The 20599-nt window shown below is 47.2% G+C and overlaps 1 protein-coding gene across 1 annotated transcript in view; it reads right to left on the bottom strand.

Annotated features, from left to right (window-relative positions):
• The window catches only part of LOC147111515 (glypican-5-like), a 1571270-nt gene that overhangs the window by 1182995 nt on the left and 367676 nt on the right, over positions 1-20599 (bottom strand). Inside the window, exon 2 of the mRNA XM_085998559.1 lies at positions 9488-10182. Coding sequence (XP_085854685.1) covers positions 9488-10182 — 695 coding nt within the window. The remainder of the gene's footprint in view (positions 1-9487; positions 10183-20599) is intronic.

The raw sequence follows: 20599 nt of genomic DNA, 5'->3' as shown, positions 1-20599 counted from the left end.
TTTGGCAGGTGTTGTGTTCGCTACAAAAGTAAGCAACTCCAGTGGTACCCTTAGGCTAGCTCTTTCATAGATGAAAAACAAACACCCATTTTCACAGAAGTTCAACTACTTTCAAAATTACACACATTATGAAGTAATTAGCATAAATGGAATGAGCATAATGGGCTAGCTTCTTAATACACACAAGTCACTAGAAACTTTTCAAACTGGAAAAATGGATATGAGCAGGATATTGATGGGTCGGTTTTGGGACTCCTGGTCAAGATATTGCAATATTGTATTAATTTTTAATGACTTAGATAAGGGAGCAAAAGCAAGCTCTTGAAATCTGCAGACAGTAGGTTGAGTAAATAATGAGAAATAATGCAACCGGTCACCTAGATATTTTAAAAAACTGGATCAGTGATTGCAAATGTAGTTGAAAATGGATAAATGTAAAATAATTAGTGTGTCTTCGATACAACTGACCACACCATTTTCCTCTACTGTCTTTCTTCTGTGGTCCACCTCCACTCCTACTCCTGCAATAGTTTCTTCTCATTGTCACCTCTGGCATTCCCAAAGATTCCATTCCTATTCTCATCTATGTACAGCCCCTCAGCAACATTATTCACACACAGGGTCAGCTTCAACATGTAGGACAATGACACTCAGTTTTACTTTTCTGTCATCACCTTCAATTCCGTGACTGTTGCTGTGCTGTCTAATTGCCTGTCTGACCATGAAGTCATGGATGAACTAGCACCTCCTTCAGTTTGCAAAACCAAAGCCATCCTGTTCAGTTTGTACTTAAAACACCATCACCCCTCCCCAGCTGCTTTCTTATGCTGACAATACACAACCTTGATGCCTTACATGACCCTGAAATGAGCTTCATCCCCCATATCCAGTCCATCACCAAGACCTCCAATATTCAATTACAAAACATCAGCTGCTGCTTCTTTAGCTTATCCCCACCCCTCACCCCACCCCATCAAAATCCTCATCCACTTCTTTGTTACCTCCAGGGTTGACCTATTCAGTACTTTCCTGAGGTTTACCGTACACAAACTCTAATCCAAACCTCTAACACCCAAGACTTATCCCAAACAAAGTCCCAATCACCCCAGCTTTCCACAGCCTCTACTGGCTTCCCATCCCCTTATCCTCCTTCAGAAATCTCTCCTTGGACTCATGCCACTTTGTCTCTGCAACCTTCAGTAGTATACCCACTCACACACTCTGCTATTTAGCATCAGGATTAATGTATGCACGCCCTTCCCCTACAATCAGTGACATAGCCTTCTGTTGTCACATTACTGTACACTGGCCCGTTAATAGTGACTGGTGCTGTAAAAACGTGCAAATTCATTTTGTTTTAAAGCACAACACTAGAAAAATAATCATTTCCAAATCCTTTCTATGAAAAAAAGATCAAAAAGTCCAAAACATAATGGCCTGTAATTTCTGATGCCTACGGGTGTGTACGAGCTGTGTACACATCCGTAGGGACCTCGCAAGTGCCGGTTTCAGGCATGCGAAGTGCATGTGCTGAAAACCAGCACTTCCAATCTGTCAAGAATCCTCTTGACAGATCCTCTGCCTGCCCAGAAGGGCCTCTGCGGGAGGAGAGTTCCACTTTCTGTAGAACCTCTGCCCGCTGACAACCTTTAAAAATCTTACGCCTGGTAAAAGAATTTAAAAAAGTAAAGAAATAATTTTTTTTCACTCATTTATAGTTTTTAAAAAAATGCTAAGTTTATTTTTAGTCCTGTAAAAAACTTTAATTATTTTTTTCAAAAAATTAAATTTGTTTAAAGTATTTAATTTAATGTAATTTTCAATCATTTAAAAAATGTCATTTAAAAAAATGTATTTAATGTTTTGATGTCTTTTTTCAGTGATCCCCATTCATACTTTTGACAGGTCTACCTACGCGCACACCAGGAGAGGCCCAGGAGTGGAAGAGTCCGGACCTCGGGAGCCCTCAGGTAAGGGCGTAGATTTTTCCCCAATGCACGCAGGAAGCCTCCTATCGGAAATTACGGGCCAATAATGGCATTTGGAGACAGATGCTTACCTTGACATTCTAATGTCAACTATTTAAATGCAGGCATTAATCTTTTATGTTAAATGAATTAATGCTTAAGTGACAATAAGGAACAGAAAAATGTCATACAAATGTGTTTGGTGTCTGTCTACAAATTTCAGCAATTATAAGTTCTAGGCTTCACTTTTTACTTTGTCGTGAAAGATACAACATTGTAGGAGGGAAAGAAGTGATTTCACTCATCAGCAATTTTGCTGCTATAAACATTTTCAATAATTAAAGCCAGAAATCTGACCGTTATGGAACTTGAATAGTGCAGACAAAGCCACCATTGAGCTAACTTTAGGGAAAATTATATGGTAAAGAAAGAAGTCACACACAAACCACAGCTGATTAAATGAAATGTACTATACATTCAGTTTGTCAAACAGTAAGAGTCATGTTTAAATGCCTGGCAAAGTATTTGGAAAATAGGACACTGGAAGCATCATGAAACTGCTTTATTTAAATTATCATGTTAACACTAGGTTCACAGACAGATAGAAAAATGGATAGAACCATAACAAAAAAACTCCCACCACTACTTGCACAAGAGTATGAGCAATATTAATACTGCATTGCAGAAACTCTAAGCAGCATTAAAAGGTAATATTGATAAACAAAAGCTTATTTTTAGCCTAGTGGATAATCTTTACATCAGTTTTCCCTCTACAGTGATAGGGAACAATTCAACTTCTACCTCACTCTTGCAATTACCTGTACTCGCATTCTTCTTTAAAACATTCAGTGGTCTGTTAAGTCCCCATTTATTCTTTAGAGCAACTGCTGCTGTATTAGAAAAAAAACCTTAAAATGTGAATAGTTTCTCGAAAGGAATTCAGTGCTCCTCAAAATGAGGAATCTCAATATAGGAAAATAAGACTTTTCCATTTTTTGCACTCTGTCCCAGTGGGGACACGGGCTCAAAGTAAAGTTTTGTCTACCCTGTCCCATAATTATACATCAATATCAAACAGCATGTGCTAATCCATAAGTTTGAAGATTTCCCAAACCAGCCATCCTATGATCTTGATGGCTGGGATTCCTGAGCCCAAATATATTTCATTTTAAACACTTAAGAGAGATAGTGATGGGGGAGAGATGCTGAAACAGAGGTACATATGCATGCACAAAGACAGACAGAGACATAGAGAGAGAGAGAGATGCAGAGAGACACACAAACGGAGAGGCAAAGAGACATTGGGCTGGATTTTGTGGGGTGTCAGCGGGCGGGATCGGTGCCGGGTTGGGTGGGAAAGTGTTTTTTTCCCCCAGCGAGTCGGGGCCCTGCTGTGAAGCTGCCACCACACGTCTTTACCAAATGTCAGGTCTGTCAGCGCTGAGCAGACCCGACACGCACCGGTGGTAGGGAAAGCAATTAAAATCATTAGTGGCTTGTTTAAAGCCACATATCAATGGTTTTTTCCCCAGATTTTTGAATTTGACAGGTCGCCCACCGGTTTCCCGCTGTCCCGAGACCTTGTCTGTGAAGCTGAGGTGGGAGGTCAGTGGCCATTGAAACAGTTGATGAGTTGACAGCTTCAAATGTCAAGTCAAAGCTCCCAGCTGATTGAGATATGGGCCGAGAAATTCAGTATAGCCACTTTTGGGGCGGTAAAGTTGGGCGGCCGCTGAAGTCTGCGCCCGGCGCAAAGTCGAGCCCACTTCGCCGATATTCAGCAGCCTCACCCTAAGAGGTTGCTGCTGCGCTAAAACTGGCGATGCACGACTATCTTTAGGCGCTAAGCCGGCGGTGCTGAGCGATACCGCCGAGGCCAGGCGCAGCGCAGGTGCGGTGATTTTTTGATTGACGGCAGACACGCTGGCGCCGGCCAGCTCTTAAAAGGGGAAGGGTCGATTTGTTTGCCTGCAACGCCCTGGACACTGCAGCCCTCCACCTAGGCCTGAGCACTACTGCTGCAACTCTTTAACGCCCAGGACGATGCAGAAGGCCCGGGAGAGAGCGCAGCGCTTTAGTGAAGGTGACCTGAGGCTGCTGGTTAGCTCAGTGGAGCGAAGACGCCATGTTTTGTTTCCTGACAGTGGCAAGAAGCCGCTGCCCAGCGTCTACCGCAAAGCCTGGAGGGAGGTCTCCAACAGGGTGACATCCAACAGCGTGGTTGCCAGGAATCCTGTACAATGCAGGAAGAAGTTCAACGACCTCACTCGGATTGTCAGGGTGAGTACCCTTTCCAGTGTCCTCCTCATCCTTGCATGTGCACCTCACATTATGGACAAAGGGACCTGAAAGCCCTAATGGCCAGCCCTCATCCAGCAGCTATGGGACTGGCATGACCATCAATTGCACATTCTGCACTTTACACACTGTCCAAGCTATTCGACCATGGGAGGCAGTGCAGACAAGATCAGGGCTACACAATGTCCAAGCTATTCGACCATGGGAAGCAGTGCAGACAAGATCAGGGCTACACACCGTACTTAGAGGCCGTCCTTTCTCTTGCAGGCCAAGCTGGCGAACAACAAGCGTAGCCAGATTGCGACCGGGGGAGGTCGACCTCAGCTCCAAGAGCTCACCGACCTCGACCAGCGCGTGGAGCGCATTATGGGAGTCCGGCTGATTGGCCCCGTTGCCACTGGAGATGCCGACCCTGTTCTGGGCACCAATGGTAAGGACATCACCTTTTGGACCTCTCTCGTTCCACTTGCGCATCAGATCAACATCCTTTGCCACTGTCCGACCAATGCGGTGAATGGCACCACTCATGCCTCCCTCGCTGACGCCCTGTCCTCACTCTAAAGCTACTCTTGTGCCTTCCTGCTTTCAGATGGTGACTCGCCAGGTGAGGAGGAGGTCCCTCAAGCTGCCAGTGTCAGCCCCTCGGAAGAGGAGGAGGAGGAAGAGGAAGCCGGCCCATCAGTGGCACCCTCAGCCGCGCCAGCCCATGGCGATGTAGGGGACACGTCTTCCCTGGAGGGGAGCCTGGGGGAAGGGTCGGAGGAGAGTCAAGTTCTGGGGCCCAGCGGCCTGCAGCAACGCGGGAGGGGTGGGGAAGCTCGGCGGCCTTCTCCCCAGAGGGTGAGTGCGGCCTCCAGTCCTGCGACGGTCAGCGCAGAGGAGGTGCGCCTCCTAGAGGAGATGGCCGTCGACTCTGAGCGCAGGCACACTGAGCTCATGGTGGTAGTGGCACGGATGCCCGACTCCATAGAGTCACTGGCTAAGAGTGTCCAGGAATTCGGGGCAGCACAGGCAGCTAGTACCCAAATGCTCAGTCGTGCCGTCCAGCCACTGGCTGGTCTCATGCGGTCACAGACCAGGGCAACACGGGCACTAACTGCTGCCACACTCGCTGCGTCAGGCAGGCATCGCCAGGGCACCCGCCGCGCTGCAGCAGCACAGCGGTCTGTCCTTCAGCAGATTGCTGCGCATGCTGCAGTGCTGGCCCGGGCAAGTGCCACTGTATCAGGCGACCAGCGAGCGCCTGCGATCAGCCAGCTTGCCCCCATTCCTGCAACCGCCATTGCCACTCCACCAGTGCAGCTGCCACGAGCTGCTGGACAGACTGGTGCCGCCCAGCCACAGCTGCAGCAGTCACCAGCCGGCCCCTCGAGGGCCAGAGCTCGTGCAGGCCGACCCCCAAGGGCATCTGCCGTCACGCCATGTGCCCCTCAGGAGCCTTCCCCCAGCCTTGCTGCAGCCACTGGGCTCACATTGAGGAGCAGCAGGGCGGCCAGGGGCCACACAAAGATGCGCAAGGCATCGCCCTCGCAGGGCAAAAAGTAGAATGTGTGGGCAGTTGTGTTTGTTTGTTATGAAGGCCGAGGATGTTGTGTTTGGTTTTTATGAAGGCCGAGGGTCACGGTCATTTTTGTTTCACTGTTTTGATCATCCTCTCCAGGTTGTGGAAGCCAGTTATGTGTCTGACTTTTTTGGGGGGTTTTTCTGTTGTTGTTTGTCATGCGGGAAGGGCACAGAGTTTGTGAAATAAACAATTGTCTTTATTCAGATTGTCCATGTTTGAACTTTGAAGTCTTTGTTGCCTTGACCGGCTGAGGGCTTGCGGAGCGGCTCCATTCATCTTCTTTCATTGGCACAAGCCATTCCCTGAGAGGGGGCCTAGAACCTATGTTCAATAAGCCGCCGACGGGCGGCCCTTGGACCTTGTGCCTCCCTCCTGTGCTGGTCCTCCTCCTCCTGCTCCTCCTCCTGAGGTGGTGCTCCAATCTGTGGTGGCAGTGCCTGAGTCCTGTGGATAGCCAGGTTGTGCAGCATGCAGCAAACGACCACGAAATGGGAGACTCGCTCCGGAGAATACTGCAGGGCTCCGCCGGAACGATCCAGGCAGCGGAACCGTTGCTTCAGGACGCCGATTGTTTGTTCGATGATGTTCCTGGTCGCTTGATGGCTCTCGTTGTATGCCTCTTCAGCAGGGGTCCTGGGCGCGCGGAGCGGGGTCATGAGCCAGGTACACAAAGGATAGCCTTTGTCCCCGATAAGCCATCCTCGTGGCTGAGGCTGTGCCTGGAACATGTCAGCCACAGTCGTCTGTTGCAGGATGAAGGCATCGTGGCTGCTGCCTGGAAAGCGGGCATTGACAGCTAGGATGAGCTGCCTGTGGTCACACACCAGCTGGACGTTGAGGGAATGGTAGCCCTTCCGGTTGCGGTAATCCTCGGCATTCTCCACAGGTGCCCGCAAAGCCACATGCGTGCAGTCAATGGCGCCCTGCACCATGGGGAAGCCCGCTATTCTTCCAAATCCCATTGCACGCTGTTGCTGCTTGTCCAGGGTCATGGTGAAGGAGATGAACTGACGTCTCCTTCTGAAAAGGGCATTGGTCACCTGGCGGATGCAGCAATGCACGGCGAACTGGGAGATGTTGGCAATGTCCCCAGCAGCGGATTGGAAGGAGCCGGTGGCATAGAAGTTGAGAGCCACCGTCACCTTCACTGCCACCGACAGAGACTTCCTGCACCTCAGCTGTGGCTGCAGATCTCTCTGAAGCAGCTGGCAGATCTCTGTGACCACCTTCCTTCGGAATCACAGCCTCCTAACACACTGCTCGTCAGACATGTTGAGATAGGAGAACTGCTGGCGGTATACCGTGGATGGGTAAGGCCTCCCTTGTCGACGCCTGTTGCCCCCTCTCCGTCTAGCCAGGGCTGCCACTCTCTCACGGCGTCTGTGAGCCCTTTGGATGTAATGCAGAAAGCCAGCGTTGACACCCATTGCAGCCCCCATAATATGCTGGCAAACAATGAGATATCAATGAAGGCAAAGACAATTGCAAAGCTGTGGCCTGAAGCCAGAAGTACCTGTCCTAGTGTTGGGCCAAAGCAGTAAGCTCTCTACCTTAGTCTCTCTCCAAAGATCCGTTTCACAACAATGAGTGCTGCAAAATGGCAGCCTTTTATAGTGCAGGGGAAGTGCCCTTTAATTTGCGCTCCCCGCGGCCCGCATCGGCTGAGCACCGTTCCACTCAACAGTCGCTAGGGCCGCCAGGCGCACAATGGGGCGGCGCGACTGAAGATCCGGTTGGGGGCGCACAAAGGGCGTTGCACGAGGAAATGACGTCATGATCTGCGCGCGCAGCTGAGCGCGCGCAAAGACTTTGCGCCGGCGCTAAATGTCTACTGAAGTTGGGGCGAGGCGCAGATCGCGCTGCGCCCGGGCGCTAAGCGCCTAGCGCTCGACATCTACTCCTCCTAAGGCGCTAACGGCTGGCGCAACCAACTGAATTTCTAGCCCATGTTCCCTTAGCCACTAGCTTCTCTAAACTGCATTTCCACTACAGATTCAGGATGCTGCAAGTCTTTACACAAGTCTCCATCCAGTCTGACTGCATTACCTTTCCCACCATTGACAGATCACTTCTGTCATCTCTACTTCACCTGCCATCTATTCCATCAGCATGGGTGCCCCTGAAACTCTCTCACCTTGGTCCTCAGAATCCCACCACGATCAGCCCCAACACTAGCATCACCAGGCACACCAGCAGAACCAGGCACACCAGCAGCAACAACACCACCAACCTTCTCCGCAATCAACTGATGCTGCACAGGACACAGGGCATCAACACCCATCCACATTGCTGCCCGGGAGGTCAGGGATGACCTCACCATGGTCATATTTACTTCACTTTATGCTGTACATCCTGGCTGCCACACGATGCGTCAGGTTGGCACCACCCCACACCCAACACCATAAAGCATTCCTACAATGACCAAGCCATTCCTTTCACACTCATCACCATTGCGGGGGCGGTCCGTTATGTCTCACCATTCACTGCAACTCACTAAGCTACTTCTAAAGGTGCACACAAATCTGTCCAAGAACGCAAAGTGTTGAAAATAAAGGTTTCAATGTTTGACATGATAATAACAGAAACTTTACATGAACATTGCATAAAACACCCAAGTGGCTACCCTTGTGTGTTGTTAGTTGGTATGGTTGCACTAGGAGGAGGGTGAGGGGTGGCTAGTTAGATGGGGATGTGATAATGTAGATAGAGAGGGATAGGTGGAGGTGCAAGGTAAGTTGGTGTGAGTAAGAATGTGTAGGAGTAGGGTAGGGAAGGCAGAGTGATGGAGATGTAAGGAGAGGCACAGCAGGATGAGGTTGAGTGTGGCTTTCTACTAACATTTTGTGATCTACTGAGATCATTGAAACGTTTGCGGCACTACACCCAGGTCCTCCTGACCACATCCCTACTTGTGTGCTCCTCTGCAATGTGCAATCAGGGTGTGTTGAGCTCCTAGGGAGCTCTCTTCCGCCCATAGGAAGGAAAGAGGCCCTCCATGTGTGCTGTGCCTCCCTCCATAAGCATATGGAGGGAGTTATGGGAGAGCCTGGGTGCAGCCCTGCACCTCCGTGCAGTCATTGTCAGTGTTTGCAGCACCTCAGTGTTGTAGAACACTGACAGCACAAATGTCAAAATAAAGTTGGCCGTGGTAACTTTGAGGAAACCAGCTGATGATGCATCATCAAATGACGTCACCAGACCCGCTTCCTCTAATTGGCCAGGAAAAGCACTGGGTGGGCTTAACAAGCCCAATCAAGGGAAATTCATTTCAAAGACCAGGACAGAGGAAGCAGTGCCACCGACGTCGCCCGCCACATACATGTCAAGGTTCGTAAAATCGCGGCCATAGAGAGAGAAAGAGAGGAGAGAAACCAACACGCATAAAATTCCATCAGTTTGTTTCACGTCTGGGACCCTGGATTTGACCAGGTTCTAGAATTGAAAGGACAGGTTTAAAATCCGCTGTGAGCAAAGTTTTTGATGTTTTTAGTTTCAGTTCTGTAATAGACAGTGTTGAAACCAAAGAAAAGACTGATCTGAGAATTGTTTGGGATGAAGCTGTACAATATAGGTCACGTTATACATAACCCTAGAAAAATAAGCTATATTGTCTGTTTTGGTACACACATAAAACTGAAAACTTATTGCAAAAACTCACCATTGCTGACAACTTTGGCCCATTGATTTGTGCATTCATAATCGCATCATTCACTAATGAGTGGAGATTCAGCAAAACTTGTTCCATATCATAAGTTCCCTGAATGCCATTTGACAGTTCCTCCAGCGATCTGATGTATTCCCGCCAGTGTAGATCAATTTCTGCCATATTAGCAAGGCATCCTCTAATCACATTCAGGCAATAGCCCATGCATGGCTTACGATCAGTCAAGCCTTGGCAATGGGAACAGTACTGCATCTTCAGCAGAGCTCTGCTGCATTCTTTGGTGTACTGCAAGTGATCAGTTGTGTTAATAACTTCAATTCCTAAATTTAGAGCCTGCAAGAACATATGACTCGCCATTAAAGATTTTGACATTTGACTTGTTATTAATTTTGGAACATGAGCAAATGGGTTTAGGTCCTTCCTTGCCATCCGTACACACTCTGCAAAGTCCAGGGAGATGTCAGTGAGGGCAGGATTGATTAGATGATTATAGACCAACGGAAAGAGACTATCAAAAAATCTATTAACAAATTCATCGACGTTTATCTCTGAGCCAAAAACAAAGAGTGCAACATCAGTAAAGAGTTCTCGAATTGGTGCCGCTGTCTGAAAGGCCATGTTCCGGTATGTAGTTCTGAAAAGCATCTTTGTGTTGTTCTCTGCATGGCGAATGATATTCTGAAATGTCTCTGCAATAAAAGGATAAATAAGTAAATCATTCAGTTCCAATAATTTTACAATCTGACAATATAGAGGTTATTAATTTTTTCATCCTTCCTCTTTTTTATGTAAAACAGTGTTCTACTTGGATAGCAGATAAGAAGCTGAACTCAAAGCCATCTGAAAACACTTTTTTCAAACTATTTTGCCATCTCTTTCAGTGGAGGCTAGAGTACTAAATAATAGGATAGTCTTTTTCCTCATACAGCTTTAGGTACTCGATTTGGTTTAGCTGAGGACTGATTCAACAGAGCTGCTAATTGTTTTTCCAGAATGACCAAGAAATTGACTAAATACAACCTTTTAAAAGAAAGTAAACAATACTTTCATTGAAGCTCTGCTTATTTCTTTAAGTTGTCCATGTATCAAAACACTTCCTACATGTTGGTGCCTGCAGAAGTTTCTTCTCTTTATCTGTAGCTCTATTTCATTATGCTGGAGAGAGGAACTTGAATCAATGCAAGTATTATCAAATCGGATTTTCCCGCCCCACTGCTTCTTAGCATTCAACTTTTGCATGGCACCTTACCATAGCAGCAAGGAAAAGACTGGTAACTCAATAGATGTGACCACACATTAATTTACATATGAACAGGAGTTTGCTCCATTGAGCCTATTGGTTAGCAATGCCAGTTTTATCTTATTAATCCCAATTCCTCCCGTTTGCGCCTGTGCACTATTACCTTACTGATTTCCAGTGGACCTCTAATATTTCTTTCCAATGTCTTTCATCAACTTGCTTTGTTACTTTACACAAAGATAATATAATTCCATATAATATAATTAAATGCTTACAAGCAGTTTAATTCAATGATAGTAATTGTTTACTAGATGGAGAAAGGTGAATGCATGGGTGTCAGTATCTTTTTTAAAAAAAAACGAATATTAGTGGTAGAGAATGGAACTCTTTCCATTTCAGGCACCCAGTTTCCACATCAAGTACTATCACATCAGGTATAGCACAGTCACATGAAGAGTGAAGCTCCCACTACTCTGCCCCAAACTCAAAAGAGCACCCATCTGTTGCACTAATGTGACATGTTTTTCCATGTGGTGTCTGCATCACACTGCCAATTAGTACCCAATTAAGGACAGTTTTATGCTATTGGTTCATATTAGGGATCATATCAATGATTTAGACTTCAATGTAGGGGGCATGATTAAGCAGGTTGCAGATGATACAAAAATTGGCCGTGTGGTTGAAAAGAAAAAAAGACTTGCATTTATATAGCGCCTTTCATGAACCGCGTACAGTTCTGGTCACCACATTACAGGAAAGATGTGACTGTACTGGAGAAGATACAGAGGAGATTTACGAGGATGTTGCCAGGACTAGAGAATTTTAGCTATGAGGAAAGATTAGATAGACTGGCCCAAGGGGAGACTTAATTCAGGTGTATAAAATTATGAGGGGCCTAGATAGAGTAGATAGAAAGCACTTATTCCCCTCGGCAAATAGGTCAATAACCAGGGGGCATAGATTTAAAATAATTAGTAGAAGGATTAGAGGGGGGCTGAAGAGAATTTTTTTCACCCAGAGAGCGATGGGGGTCTGCAATGCACTGCCTGAAAATGTGGCAGAGGCAGAAACGCTCATCACATTTAAAAAGTACTTGGCTATGCACCTGAAGTGCCGTAATCTGCAAGGCTACGGACCAAGAGCTGGAAAGTGGGATTAGGCTGGATAGCTCTTTTTCGACTGGCGCAGACACAATGGGCCAAATGGCCTCCTTCGGTGCCATAAATTTCTATGATTCTATGATAGGGTTCCCAACCCTCCCACTTTTGGCAGGAGTTTCCTGGAATTGGCGGTTTCTCCCGAGCGCTGCCTCCAGCAGCCCGGGAGATCAGCGCTTTATATTTTCCCATCCCAGTGTGTCCCCATTTGCTCCATCGTGTCACCGGATGCTGCTCAGAGAAGTTTCTGGCTCGGTGACATCACCCAACCACCTCTGCACAGAGCCGCGACCGGCTGGAGTATCGAGAATAGTCGGGACGGAGATGCTGGACAGTCTGGAATCTGTCGGGGGTTGGGGGGGGGGGGGGGGGGGAGGGGGTAGGGAGGAGACTCGGCAATCAGAGGTCTCAAGAGGCGGGGGAGGGAAGCCGAGGGAATTGGCTCCTCTTGTCTGAGGATTTAATATCCAGTGCAATTGGGGTAACTGAAGCTTCAGAGGTGTGAGGGTTTTGCATTCATCAAGTGCCTCTTCATCAACAACATTTGTAGAAGTCATGTGCCCAGGCATCAGATGGTCAGGTGTTATGTAGTCAGAATGTCACGTGATCAAATCTCAGGTATGACTTCAGCCAGAGTTGGCAACCTTAGCCCACACCCACTAAGTACTGAATTGAGACCACCCAATCTCATCACATAGCACCTTACAGCCAGTAGACAGAGGTTACTATAATCCCATCAGTCTGGGCCTAAGCTACTGCACCACCCACTTCTCTAGAAATAAATACTTTTGACAAAATTTGATATTCAGGCTGAAAGAAATGTAACCTCACAGCATCAGTGATGAATCTGGAATCTGAATTCCACTTTCCTTCCTTATAGATTGCCTTTTCACATCTATCTATATATATAAAAATAAAAAAAGGATCGTTGTGTCTGTGTGAATGTCCGGGCATCACTCAAAAGTTATAGAGCGTACTTACACATATGTTATATCAAAAGAAAGCTTATGATTAGGGGAGCGTCATAGGCATATTTACTTTTTGGTCAGACAAAAATTGTTCGGACAGTATACAAAAAACGTTCAAAATTCCGCTCATTAGCCCGCTTATTAGCGGTTGACCAATCCTACAGGGGAGTTAGCGTTGAGTGACGTGATGGTTGACCAATCATACAGGGGAATCCGCTCATTAGCATTGAGTGACATGAAGGTTGACCAATCCTACGGGGGGAGCGCGCTGCGTCACGGGGGGGGGGGGGGGCGTTTCATGGCGTTTGTGGGCAGGGCTTAATCTTTCAAACTGCCGTTAATTCGGCCATCTTGATTTTCTGCATCTCCTTCTCTCTCTCTCTTCACTCTCTTCTTCTCTCTCTCTCTCTCCTTCCGTGAGTGCGGGACCGGGAAAACCGGGGCTTTCCAACGAGCCGTCCCCAACCGAAATCGGACACCTGGAGTCCGCAGCGAAAGGCGTTCGTCTGCCGTTTGCGGAGTGAGGGGGAAGCAGGGCCCGGCGAGGGCACTGAGTGCCCGTCTTTTCAGAAAGTCAACCAGCCGGCCCGACGGGCCCCTGATCAGGGGAGCGGCCCCCAGTTGTGGGCTTGGCGTGCGCCGTCCAGGCAGAGTCAGCCCGATGCGACGCGACCCGCCCCGGCTGCCAGTGGCAGTGATGCGGCCAGGAAAGGCCATGGATCCGGCTCTCGGACTAGGCCGCACTCGGGGCCGCGATCTCCTCCCCCCCTCTCTCTCTCTCCTCCCCCCCTCTCTCTCCTCCCCCCCCTCTCTCTCCTCCCCCCCTCTCTCTCCTCCCCCCCTCTCTCTCTCTCCTCCCCACCTCTCTCCTCCCCACCTCTCTCCTCCCCAACCTCTCTCCTCCCCAACCTCTCTCCTCCCCGTCCCCCTCTCTCTCCTGCCCCCCCTCGAGACACAGAGCGGGGGAGCGGCAGCGGCCTGCCGTAAACCGCACGGCCCAAAAAAGCCCTGGCAACGCCAGGCCCCCCCCAGCTAGTCTTTATTATATATATATATATATAAAAGAATGGTGGTGTCTGTCTGTCCGGGCATCACTCAAAAGTTATAGAGCGTACCTACACATATGTTATATCAAAAGAAAGGTCATGATTAGGAGGGTGTCCTAGGCATATTTACTTTTTGGTCAGACAAAAATTGTTCGGACAGTAGACACAAAACGTTCAAAATTCCGCTCATTAGCGGTTGGCCAATCATACGGGGGAAATCTGCTCATTAGCATTGAGTGACGTGAAGGTTGACCAATCCGCGCGCTGCGTCAAGGGGGGCATTTCATGGCGTTTGTGGGTGGGGCCTAATCCTTCAAACTGCCGTTATTCAGGTGTTGACCAATCCTACCGCTCATTAGCGTTGAGTGACGTGATGGTTGACCAATCCGCTCGCTGCGTCACGGGGGGCGTTTCATGGCATTTGTGGGCGGGGTCTAATCCTTCAAACTGCCGTTATTCAGGTGAGTGGTGGCCATTACAGACTGGTTGGGCCTGAAGCTCAAAAAAATTCTCTCTCTCCTCTTCCCTCTCTTTCTCTTGCCGTGAGTGCGGGACCGGCAACACCAGGGCTTTCCAACGAGCCGTCCCCGACCGCAATCGGACACGGGAGTCCACAGCGAAAGGCGTTCATCTGCCGCCCGGCCAACCGGGTCCAAAGGCCCGCCGCGTTAACCGTCAGGAACCCCGGGCTCACTTCGGAGCGCTGGGCACCCGGCCTCCCGTTGTCGGACTGACTCCGTTCTGGTACCGAGGTGAGTCCGGCCGGGCCTGAGGCACTGGGGAGGGAGGGAGAGAAGAGGAAGAGAGAGAGGAAGAGAGAGAGAGGAAGAGAGAGAGAGAGAGAGAGAGAGAGGGGAGGGAGGGGGAGAGAGGGGAGGGAGGGGGGGGGGAGAGGAGAGAGGGAGGGGAGAGGAGAGTGACCAGCCCACCAGTCTCATAACCAGTTTTACAAAAAAGCCTGGCATTTGTGGGCGGGGCCTAATCCTTCAAACTGCCATTACTGAGGTGAGTGACGGCAATTACAGATCTGCCGGGCCTGAAGCTTAAAAAATTTCTCCCTCTCTCTCTCTCCTTCCCCCCCCTCTCTCTCTCATCACCCCCCCTCTCTCTCTCTCTCCTTCCCCCCCCCCTCTCTCTCTCTCTCTCCTCTTCCCTCCCTCTCTCCTTCCCTCTCTTTCTCTCCTTCCCCCTCTCTCTCTTGCCATGAGTGCGGGACCGGGATAACCGGGGCTTTCACATGAGCCGTCCCCGACCGATATCGGACACGGCAGTCCGCAGCGAAAGGCGTTCCACTGCCGCCCGGCCAACCAGGTCCAAAGGCCCGCCGCGTTAACCATGAGGAACCCCGGGCTCGCTTCGGAGCGATGGGCACCCGGACTCCCGGTGTCGGATATGCTCCGTTCTGGTACCGTGGTGAGTCGGAGGGAGAGGAGAGGGAGAGAGGGGGAGAGAGAGGGAGAGGGAGAGGGAGGGGCAGGGAGAGAGAGAGAGGGGAGAGACAGGGCAGGGAGAGACAGGGGCAGGGAGAGAGAGGGGGCGGGAGAGGGGGAGGGAGAGAGAGAGGGTGAGGGAACTTCCCGCCGACCTCACACAATGGCGGCCGCCCTTCTTCACCCGCAGTCTCTCTCTTTCTCTCCCCCCCAGTCTCTCTCTTCTCCCCCCAGTCTCCCCCTCTCTCTCCCCCCCGTCTCTCTCTTCTCCCCCCAGTCTCTCTCTTCTCCCCCCAGTCTCTCTCTCGATCCCCGGGCCTCTCTGCCCCCCCCAGTCTCTCTCTCCCCCCCCGTCTCTCTCTTCTCCCCCCAGTCTCTCTCTCGATCCCCGGGCCTCTCTGCCCCCCCCAGTCTCTCTCTCTCCTTCCCACACAGACAGACAAACTCATTTACATATATAATAAAAATTATTTCTACTTTTTTCATGACAACATGCCCTCAAAAAACCCTCAGCACCGCCGGACACTCCAGCATAAACCACACTCAACAAAAATTTTAAATGACTATATTTGAAATGGAGTATACATTGTATTCATGTCAATAGGTAGTCCTTTAAGAATTCTTTTAGAGATATGTTTGGTTGCAAGTTGAACTCAATAATAAGTTTAGAAGCATGTTTGGTGCATAACTAAATGCGCGATGCTTGCCAATTTATGTCATGGTGTTCTCCTGAAAATGGAACTGGCTGAAAATATAATTTTATTTTATAAGGTAAAGCTGCATGCCCAAAGACATTACATAACAATATTAACAATAATGAGCATGGAAGCATGAATTATTTATCAACCATCCTATGCAGACAATTGCACCTATCTTTAATTTACCTTACCGTGCAGTAAACAAGTAACATCTATTATAGTTTTAAATTGCAATAACCTAATCTGAAGTAACTGGCTGAGTTTTTGTAAACAGTAGCTTTAACCCTTGCTACAACATCAAACATATTTTGTCAGTTGTCTGGTACCTTGTGCAATCAGTTTTACAGTTCACTGTGCAGCAGTGAACCTACCATGACCTCGCTCTGTCTAAATGCATGTCAGAACTTGCTACTTGCAGTCAAGTTGGGGCCCTAGCAAGGGCAGAGTGACAGATTAAGGCCATGAAGGAAGGCATGTACATTTTAGATACTACTTTCTCTATTTATTTATGTATATATAAACATACATTTTTAACAGCCAAATACTTATTGCAAACTCAATTAGATAAGCTCAGCAGTTCTTAAAATAAGTCTGTCTGAATGAGGTTTGAGCTCATCCATTGGCTATAATGGAGCAGTTATATCAGAAGAAAAGTTTGTTACAGTGGCAGTTTGTAGTGAAGGGTTTGGCTGCATTTCTTAATTTTACATACATGCTCATCAAGAAAGTGTTGTCTCAGATTTAATCTGTTTGATAACTATGTCATCCAACATTGTGATTACTCAAAGTTTACCAGTAATGCCGTAAAGAGAAAAAGTAATTAACTGAAACCTAATTTCTCAATATATCTCAATACTTCATTGTTGCCATGTTTGATGCTTAAAAAACTGTTGGTTGGAGGTAGACTGGAGCAGGCATTTGATGTCGAATTCTAGTGGCAGCATGAAAGGCACTGCACAGTCCATCATTTTTTCATAACGCCATCTGAACCTTAGTATATCCTGACAACATATCAGGAAGCTGTCCTTTATTCTATTCAAAGTAAATCCTCCCAAACCAAACTTTGATGTTTACCACTAGTCATACATCTGTATATTCGCCAGAGGTATAATTAGGCTGACAGCATTACAATACCATTCCGAACTTTATTATTGAAAGGACGCACCACTTTTAACACCATGTTAGGGTGTTAGATTATTTTCTCACATTCGTATTGATATATAGGCAGTCATTTTGCTCTTTATCACTCATTGTCTTTCAATGTGAAACATTTTGAAATAAAGTATAAAAAGTAAAATACAAATTGGATAACATGCTTTAAGAAATGTTGAGCTGTACTGCACCGAGATGTCAGAAAAGACCTCAGCCTCTATAAAAGCACACTGTCATATTGAAAACTAAGCCTCCAATCAAGGGACAAGAAGTTAGAGCAACAATGAAATATGTACTTTAAGTTGACATGTAAAACTGCATTATTTTATGTAGGCTTTCAACTGGGGATAATTCTAAAAAATCAACACCTTTACAAACTGATGAGTTTATGGAAAATATAAATGAACAAAAACCTGATTTATCCACGTTTTATTTTTATTAAATGTTACTAAGATTTACTTGTACAAAAAGAAAACTTTATTCTACCTCACTTGTATATACATCAGAGATGCTTCACCGCATATCACAACATCATTATTGAAGCTGTTGTGGGTACTGAGTATGCAGTGTTCCAGAACTCTGGCTTTTAGTTGGAGAAAATAGGGGCACAGGAAAAATCAATTCATCACAATGTGAAAACGTGCTTTGCATATTTACAGTTCTTGGGACATTCTGTTTCTCCAGCTTCTTAACGTTGCAATGCCCCCAAAATGTTGCAACATTTATTTCAAATAGCAACTGGTTGAGTAGCTAAATATACCTAAAATGAGTTGCAATTATACCAGTTATTCTGATGGCAGATTCTGGGGGGTAATATTGTATTCAAAGTACTCTGGACAAAGTATGCTCAAGTTATAGCCATCAAGTATTTCACAGTTCTTACAGTTTTTGTTGTAGGTTATCTCATAATGAAAAGTCTCTTGAAAACTGTGACATTCTTCTATTCTGACTAAATGCAAAGGAGCCAGACCAACAAGATCAATACAAAGTGAAGAAGGCCATTCAGCCCATTTCAGCTCATTCTTCTGGACAAAAACCTACAGTTGTCTTATCACAACATAAATTTATTCCTGACACAATTTCAGGGTTTTCCCTTCACTCTACGTGGAAGCTCCATTCCATGTGCCAATCACTGTGAGAAGCACTTCCTGACATCAGTTCTAAATTTGCCTTTTATTGGATTAAACATGTGTCCTCTTATTCTCATGCTTCAGTTTAGAGACATTCTATAACATTTACCTCTGTAATAGCTTCTTTCAAGGCTAAAAAGCCTATGGGCTAGAAATTCGTGTGGTTTGTGCCACACATTAGCGCTACAAGATGGCACTAAAATGCCGTTGACGGTTCCAGCGCCAGACGCCATTATCAGTGTTGCCGGTAGCGCTGCCGGTAAACTCGATCGCCAGGGATCTCGCCATCATGGAGCTCGTGACATCAGTGAATGTGCAACGCTCATTGGATGTCCGATTTCCCAACTTCGTTATAGCCACTTACCTTAACGGCAGCACAGAACGACGACAGGGAGAGCTGGCGACTACCAGCAGGAAGCAGGCTGCAGCAGCGATATTTAGAGGTACCATCCCCAATCAGCTGCAACTAACATGGTTCTGCAGTTTCAGTGTCTGTTTGCTACTTCCTGCAACTGAAACAGCTTTCTTTAGTTATTTCAAGTTTTTTTGGCGACAGGGAGCGTTGATTCAAGTGCAGAAGTCACTCATTATTTGTTAAAGGCTTCTGCTCACAACACTTCCTCACAGTCCTGGGGGCTGCGGGATTACCTCAGGAGGATGAAAAGGCAGAGGAGGGTGAGGAGGAAGAGTACGAGGAGAACAACGAGGAGGAGGAAGAGGAACAGAAGGGAGGGCGGAGGCAGCAAGACAATTGGCCTTCTGGACGGGCTGTCCGTGACCTGCTCATCAGACTCCGATTCACATGAATGAAACCCCAGATCCCTGTAGCTCACCACATCCCAATCATACAATCCCTGTCTCATGGCGTATCACAGCGTCCTCCTGGGCAAAAAGGTGAAATGAGAGAGACCACAAAATATTCCAAAGACACTTAATAAATTTATCTATAAGCATATCACATGAATTCTAATAACTAATGACCCTTATGCCTGCCATGGTTGAATAGCTATAATTGTGTGCAAAGTGTGAAATGTGGTTGTGGGTGTTGCTAAGTAGATATTGTTGGTGGGTGAGTGCTGGGGGTGTGGTACATTGAACAGTGTGTGAAGTTTGTGGTACAGATGGTCGTATGCAGCATTTGTTGAAGCCTTCACTCACCCTGACCACCGTTGTAAGCTTGTTAAAGTTCTTCCTGCACTGGGTGTGGGTCCTGGGGACCACAGTGCTGCCCGTGACATGGTGTGCCAGCTCCCTCCACATCGTCCGGCAGACTTGTGGTGAGGGCCTCCTGCCAGTTGGCGGGTACAGGACCGCCTGCCTTCTCTCCACCGCTAAAACCAATGCCTCCAAAGCTTCATCCAAAAACCTCGAGGCTCTCTCCCTGGGGCGGCGATCTGCCATCAGGATTTGTAAATAAGTGCTCCTTCTCCTTGTCCTTCTTCTTATGTTTGTTGAGGCAGTTGCGCACCCAACAATGCTGAGAATGAGGTGCTGCAGCATCAATGAACCTCTCCTTTAAGAAGTCAAAAAAGCCGGTGGCAATCATTACTTGAGTTTAGACGACACCCGATATTGGTCCATCTTTTCAGTGTAACGTCAATGTGCTTGGGTTTTTAGAAGAGAATCATGACTGCAATCATTTTAATGAGGAGGATGAGTTTAGCGTGCAGCTTAGACGATTTTCACTTGGCCCTACTTAACCATTATTAGTCTAATCACTACCCATTTCTTGGCTTTTAAGAATTTCTAGCCCTATGTTTCTTCAGTCTCTCCTCATAACTCAGGCCTCGGATACTACAAATCAGTCTCACAGCTCTTCTCAGAGCTCCTTCCAGGGCCTGGATGTCATTATATCTCCATGTCTAGAACCCAAACCATTACTCAAGGTGTGATCTGACCAGAGCATTATACAGTAATGAACAACATGGGACTAAGCATACTGGGTTTTGACTTTTGATCTAGTGTAAGACATGGGGCTGGATGCAGCATTCTGTGATTTTGACTCCTGGCATTCATAGCCAATAGGTACACAATAAAATGTGTAATGCAGTAACTATTAGTGTCTCTTAATGTTCACTCATAAGGCAGGTCTCACATTTCTTATAGCTGCAATATTTTAATACTTTTCAAATTAATTGAACTTGTTGATTCTTTGTGAAATTATGATTCCCTGATGCTTGTGAAAATTTTGAGGACTTTTTTTTTTGCTTTCACTAGGCTAAATGACCCTGGCACGAAAATCACTTGGTACTAAAAAAAAACTAGTTGCGAAACATTAACTAGGT

The sequence above is a fragment of the Somniosus microcephalus genome, chromosome 10 (assembly GCF_052327205.1).
Source record: "Somniosus microcephalus isolate GS21.2 chromosome 10, FLI_Smic_1.0, whole genome shotgun sequence".
Classification (NCBI taxonomy): Eukaryota; Metazoa; Chordata; class Chondrichthyes; order Squaliformes; family Somniosidae; genus Somniosus; species Somniosus microcephalus.
This window is presented reverse-complemented; position numbering and strand designations above follow the sequence as displayed.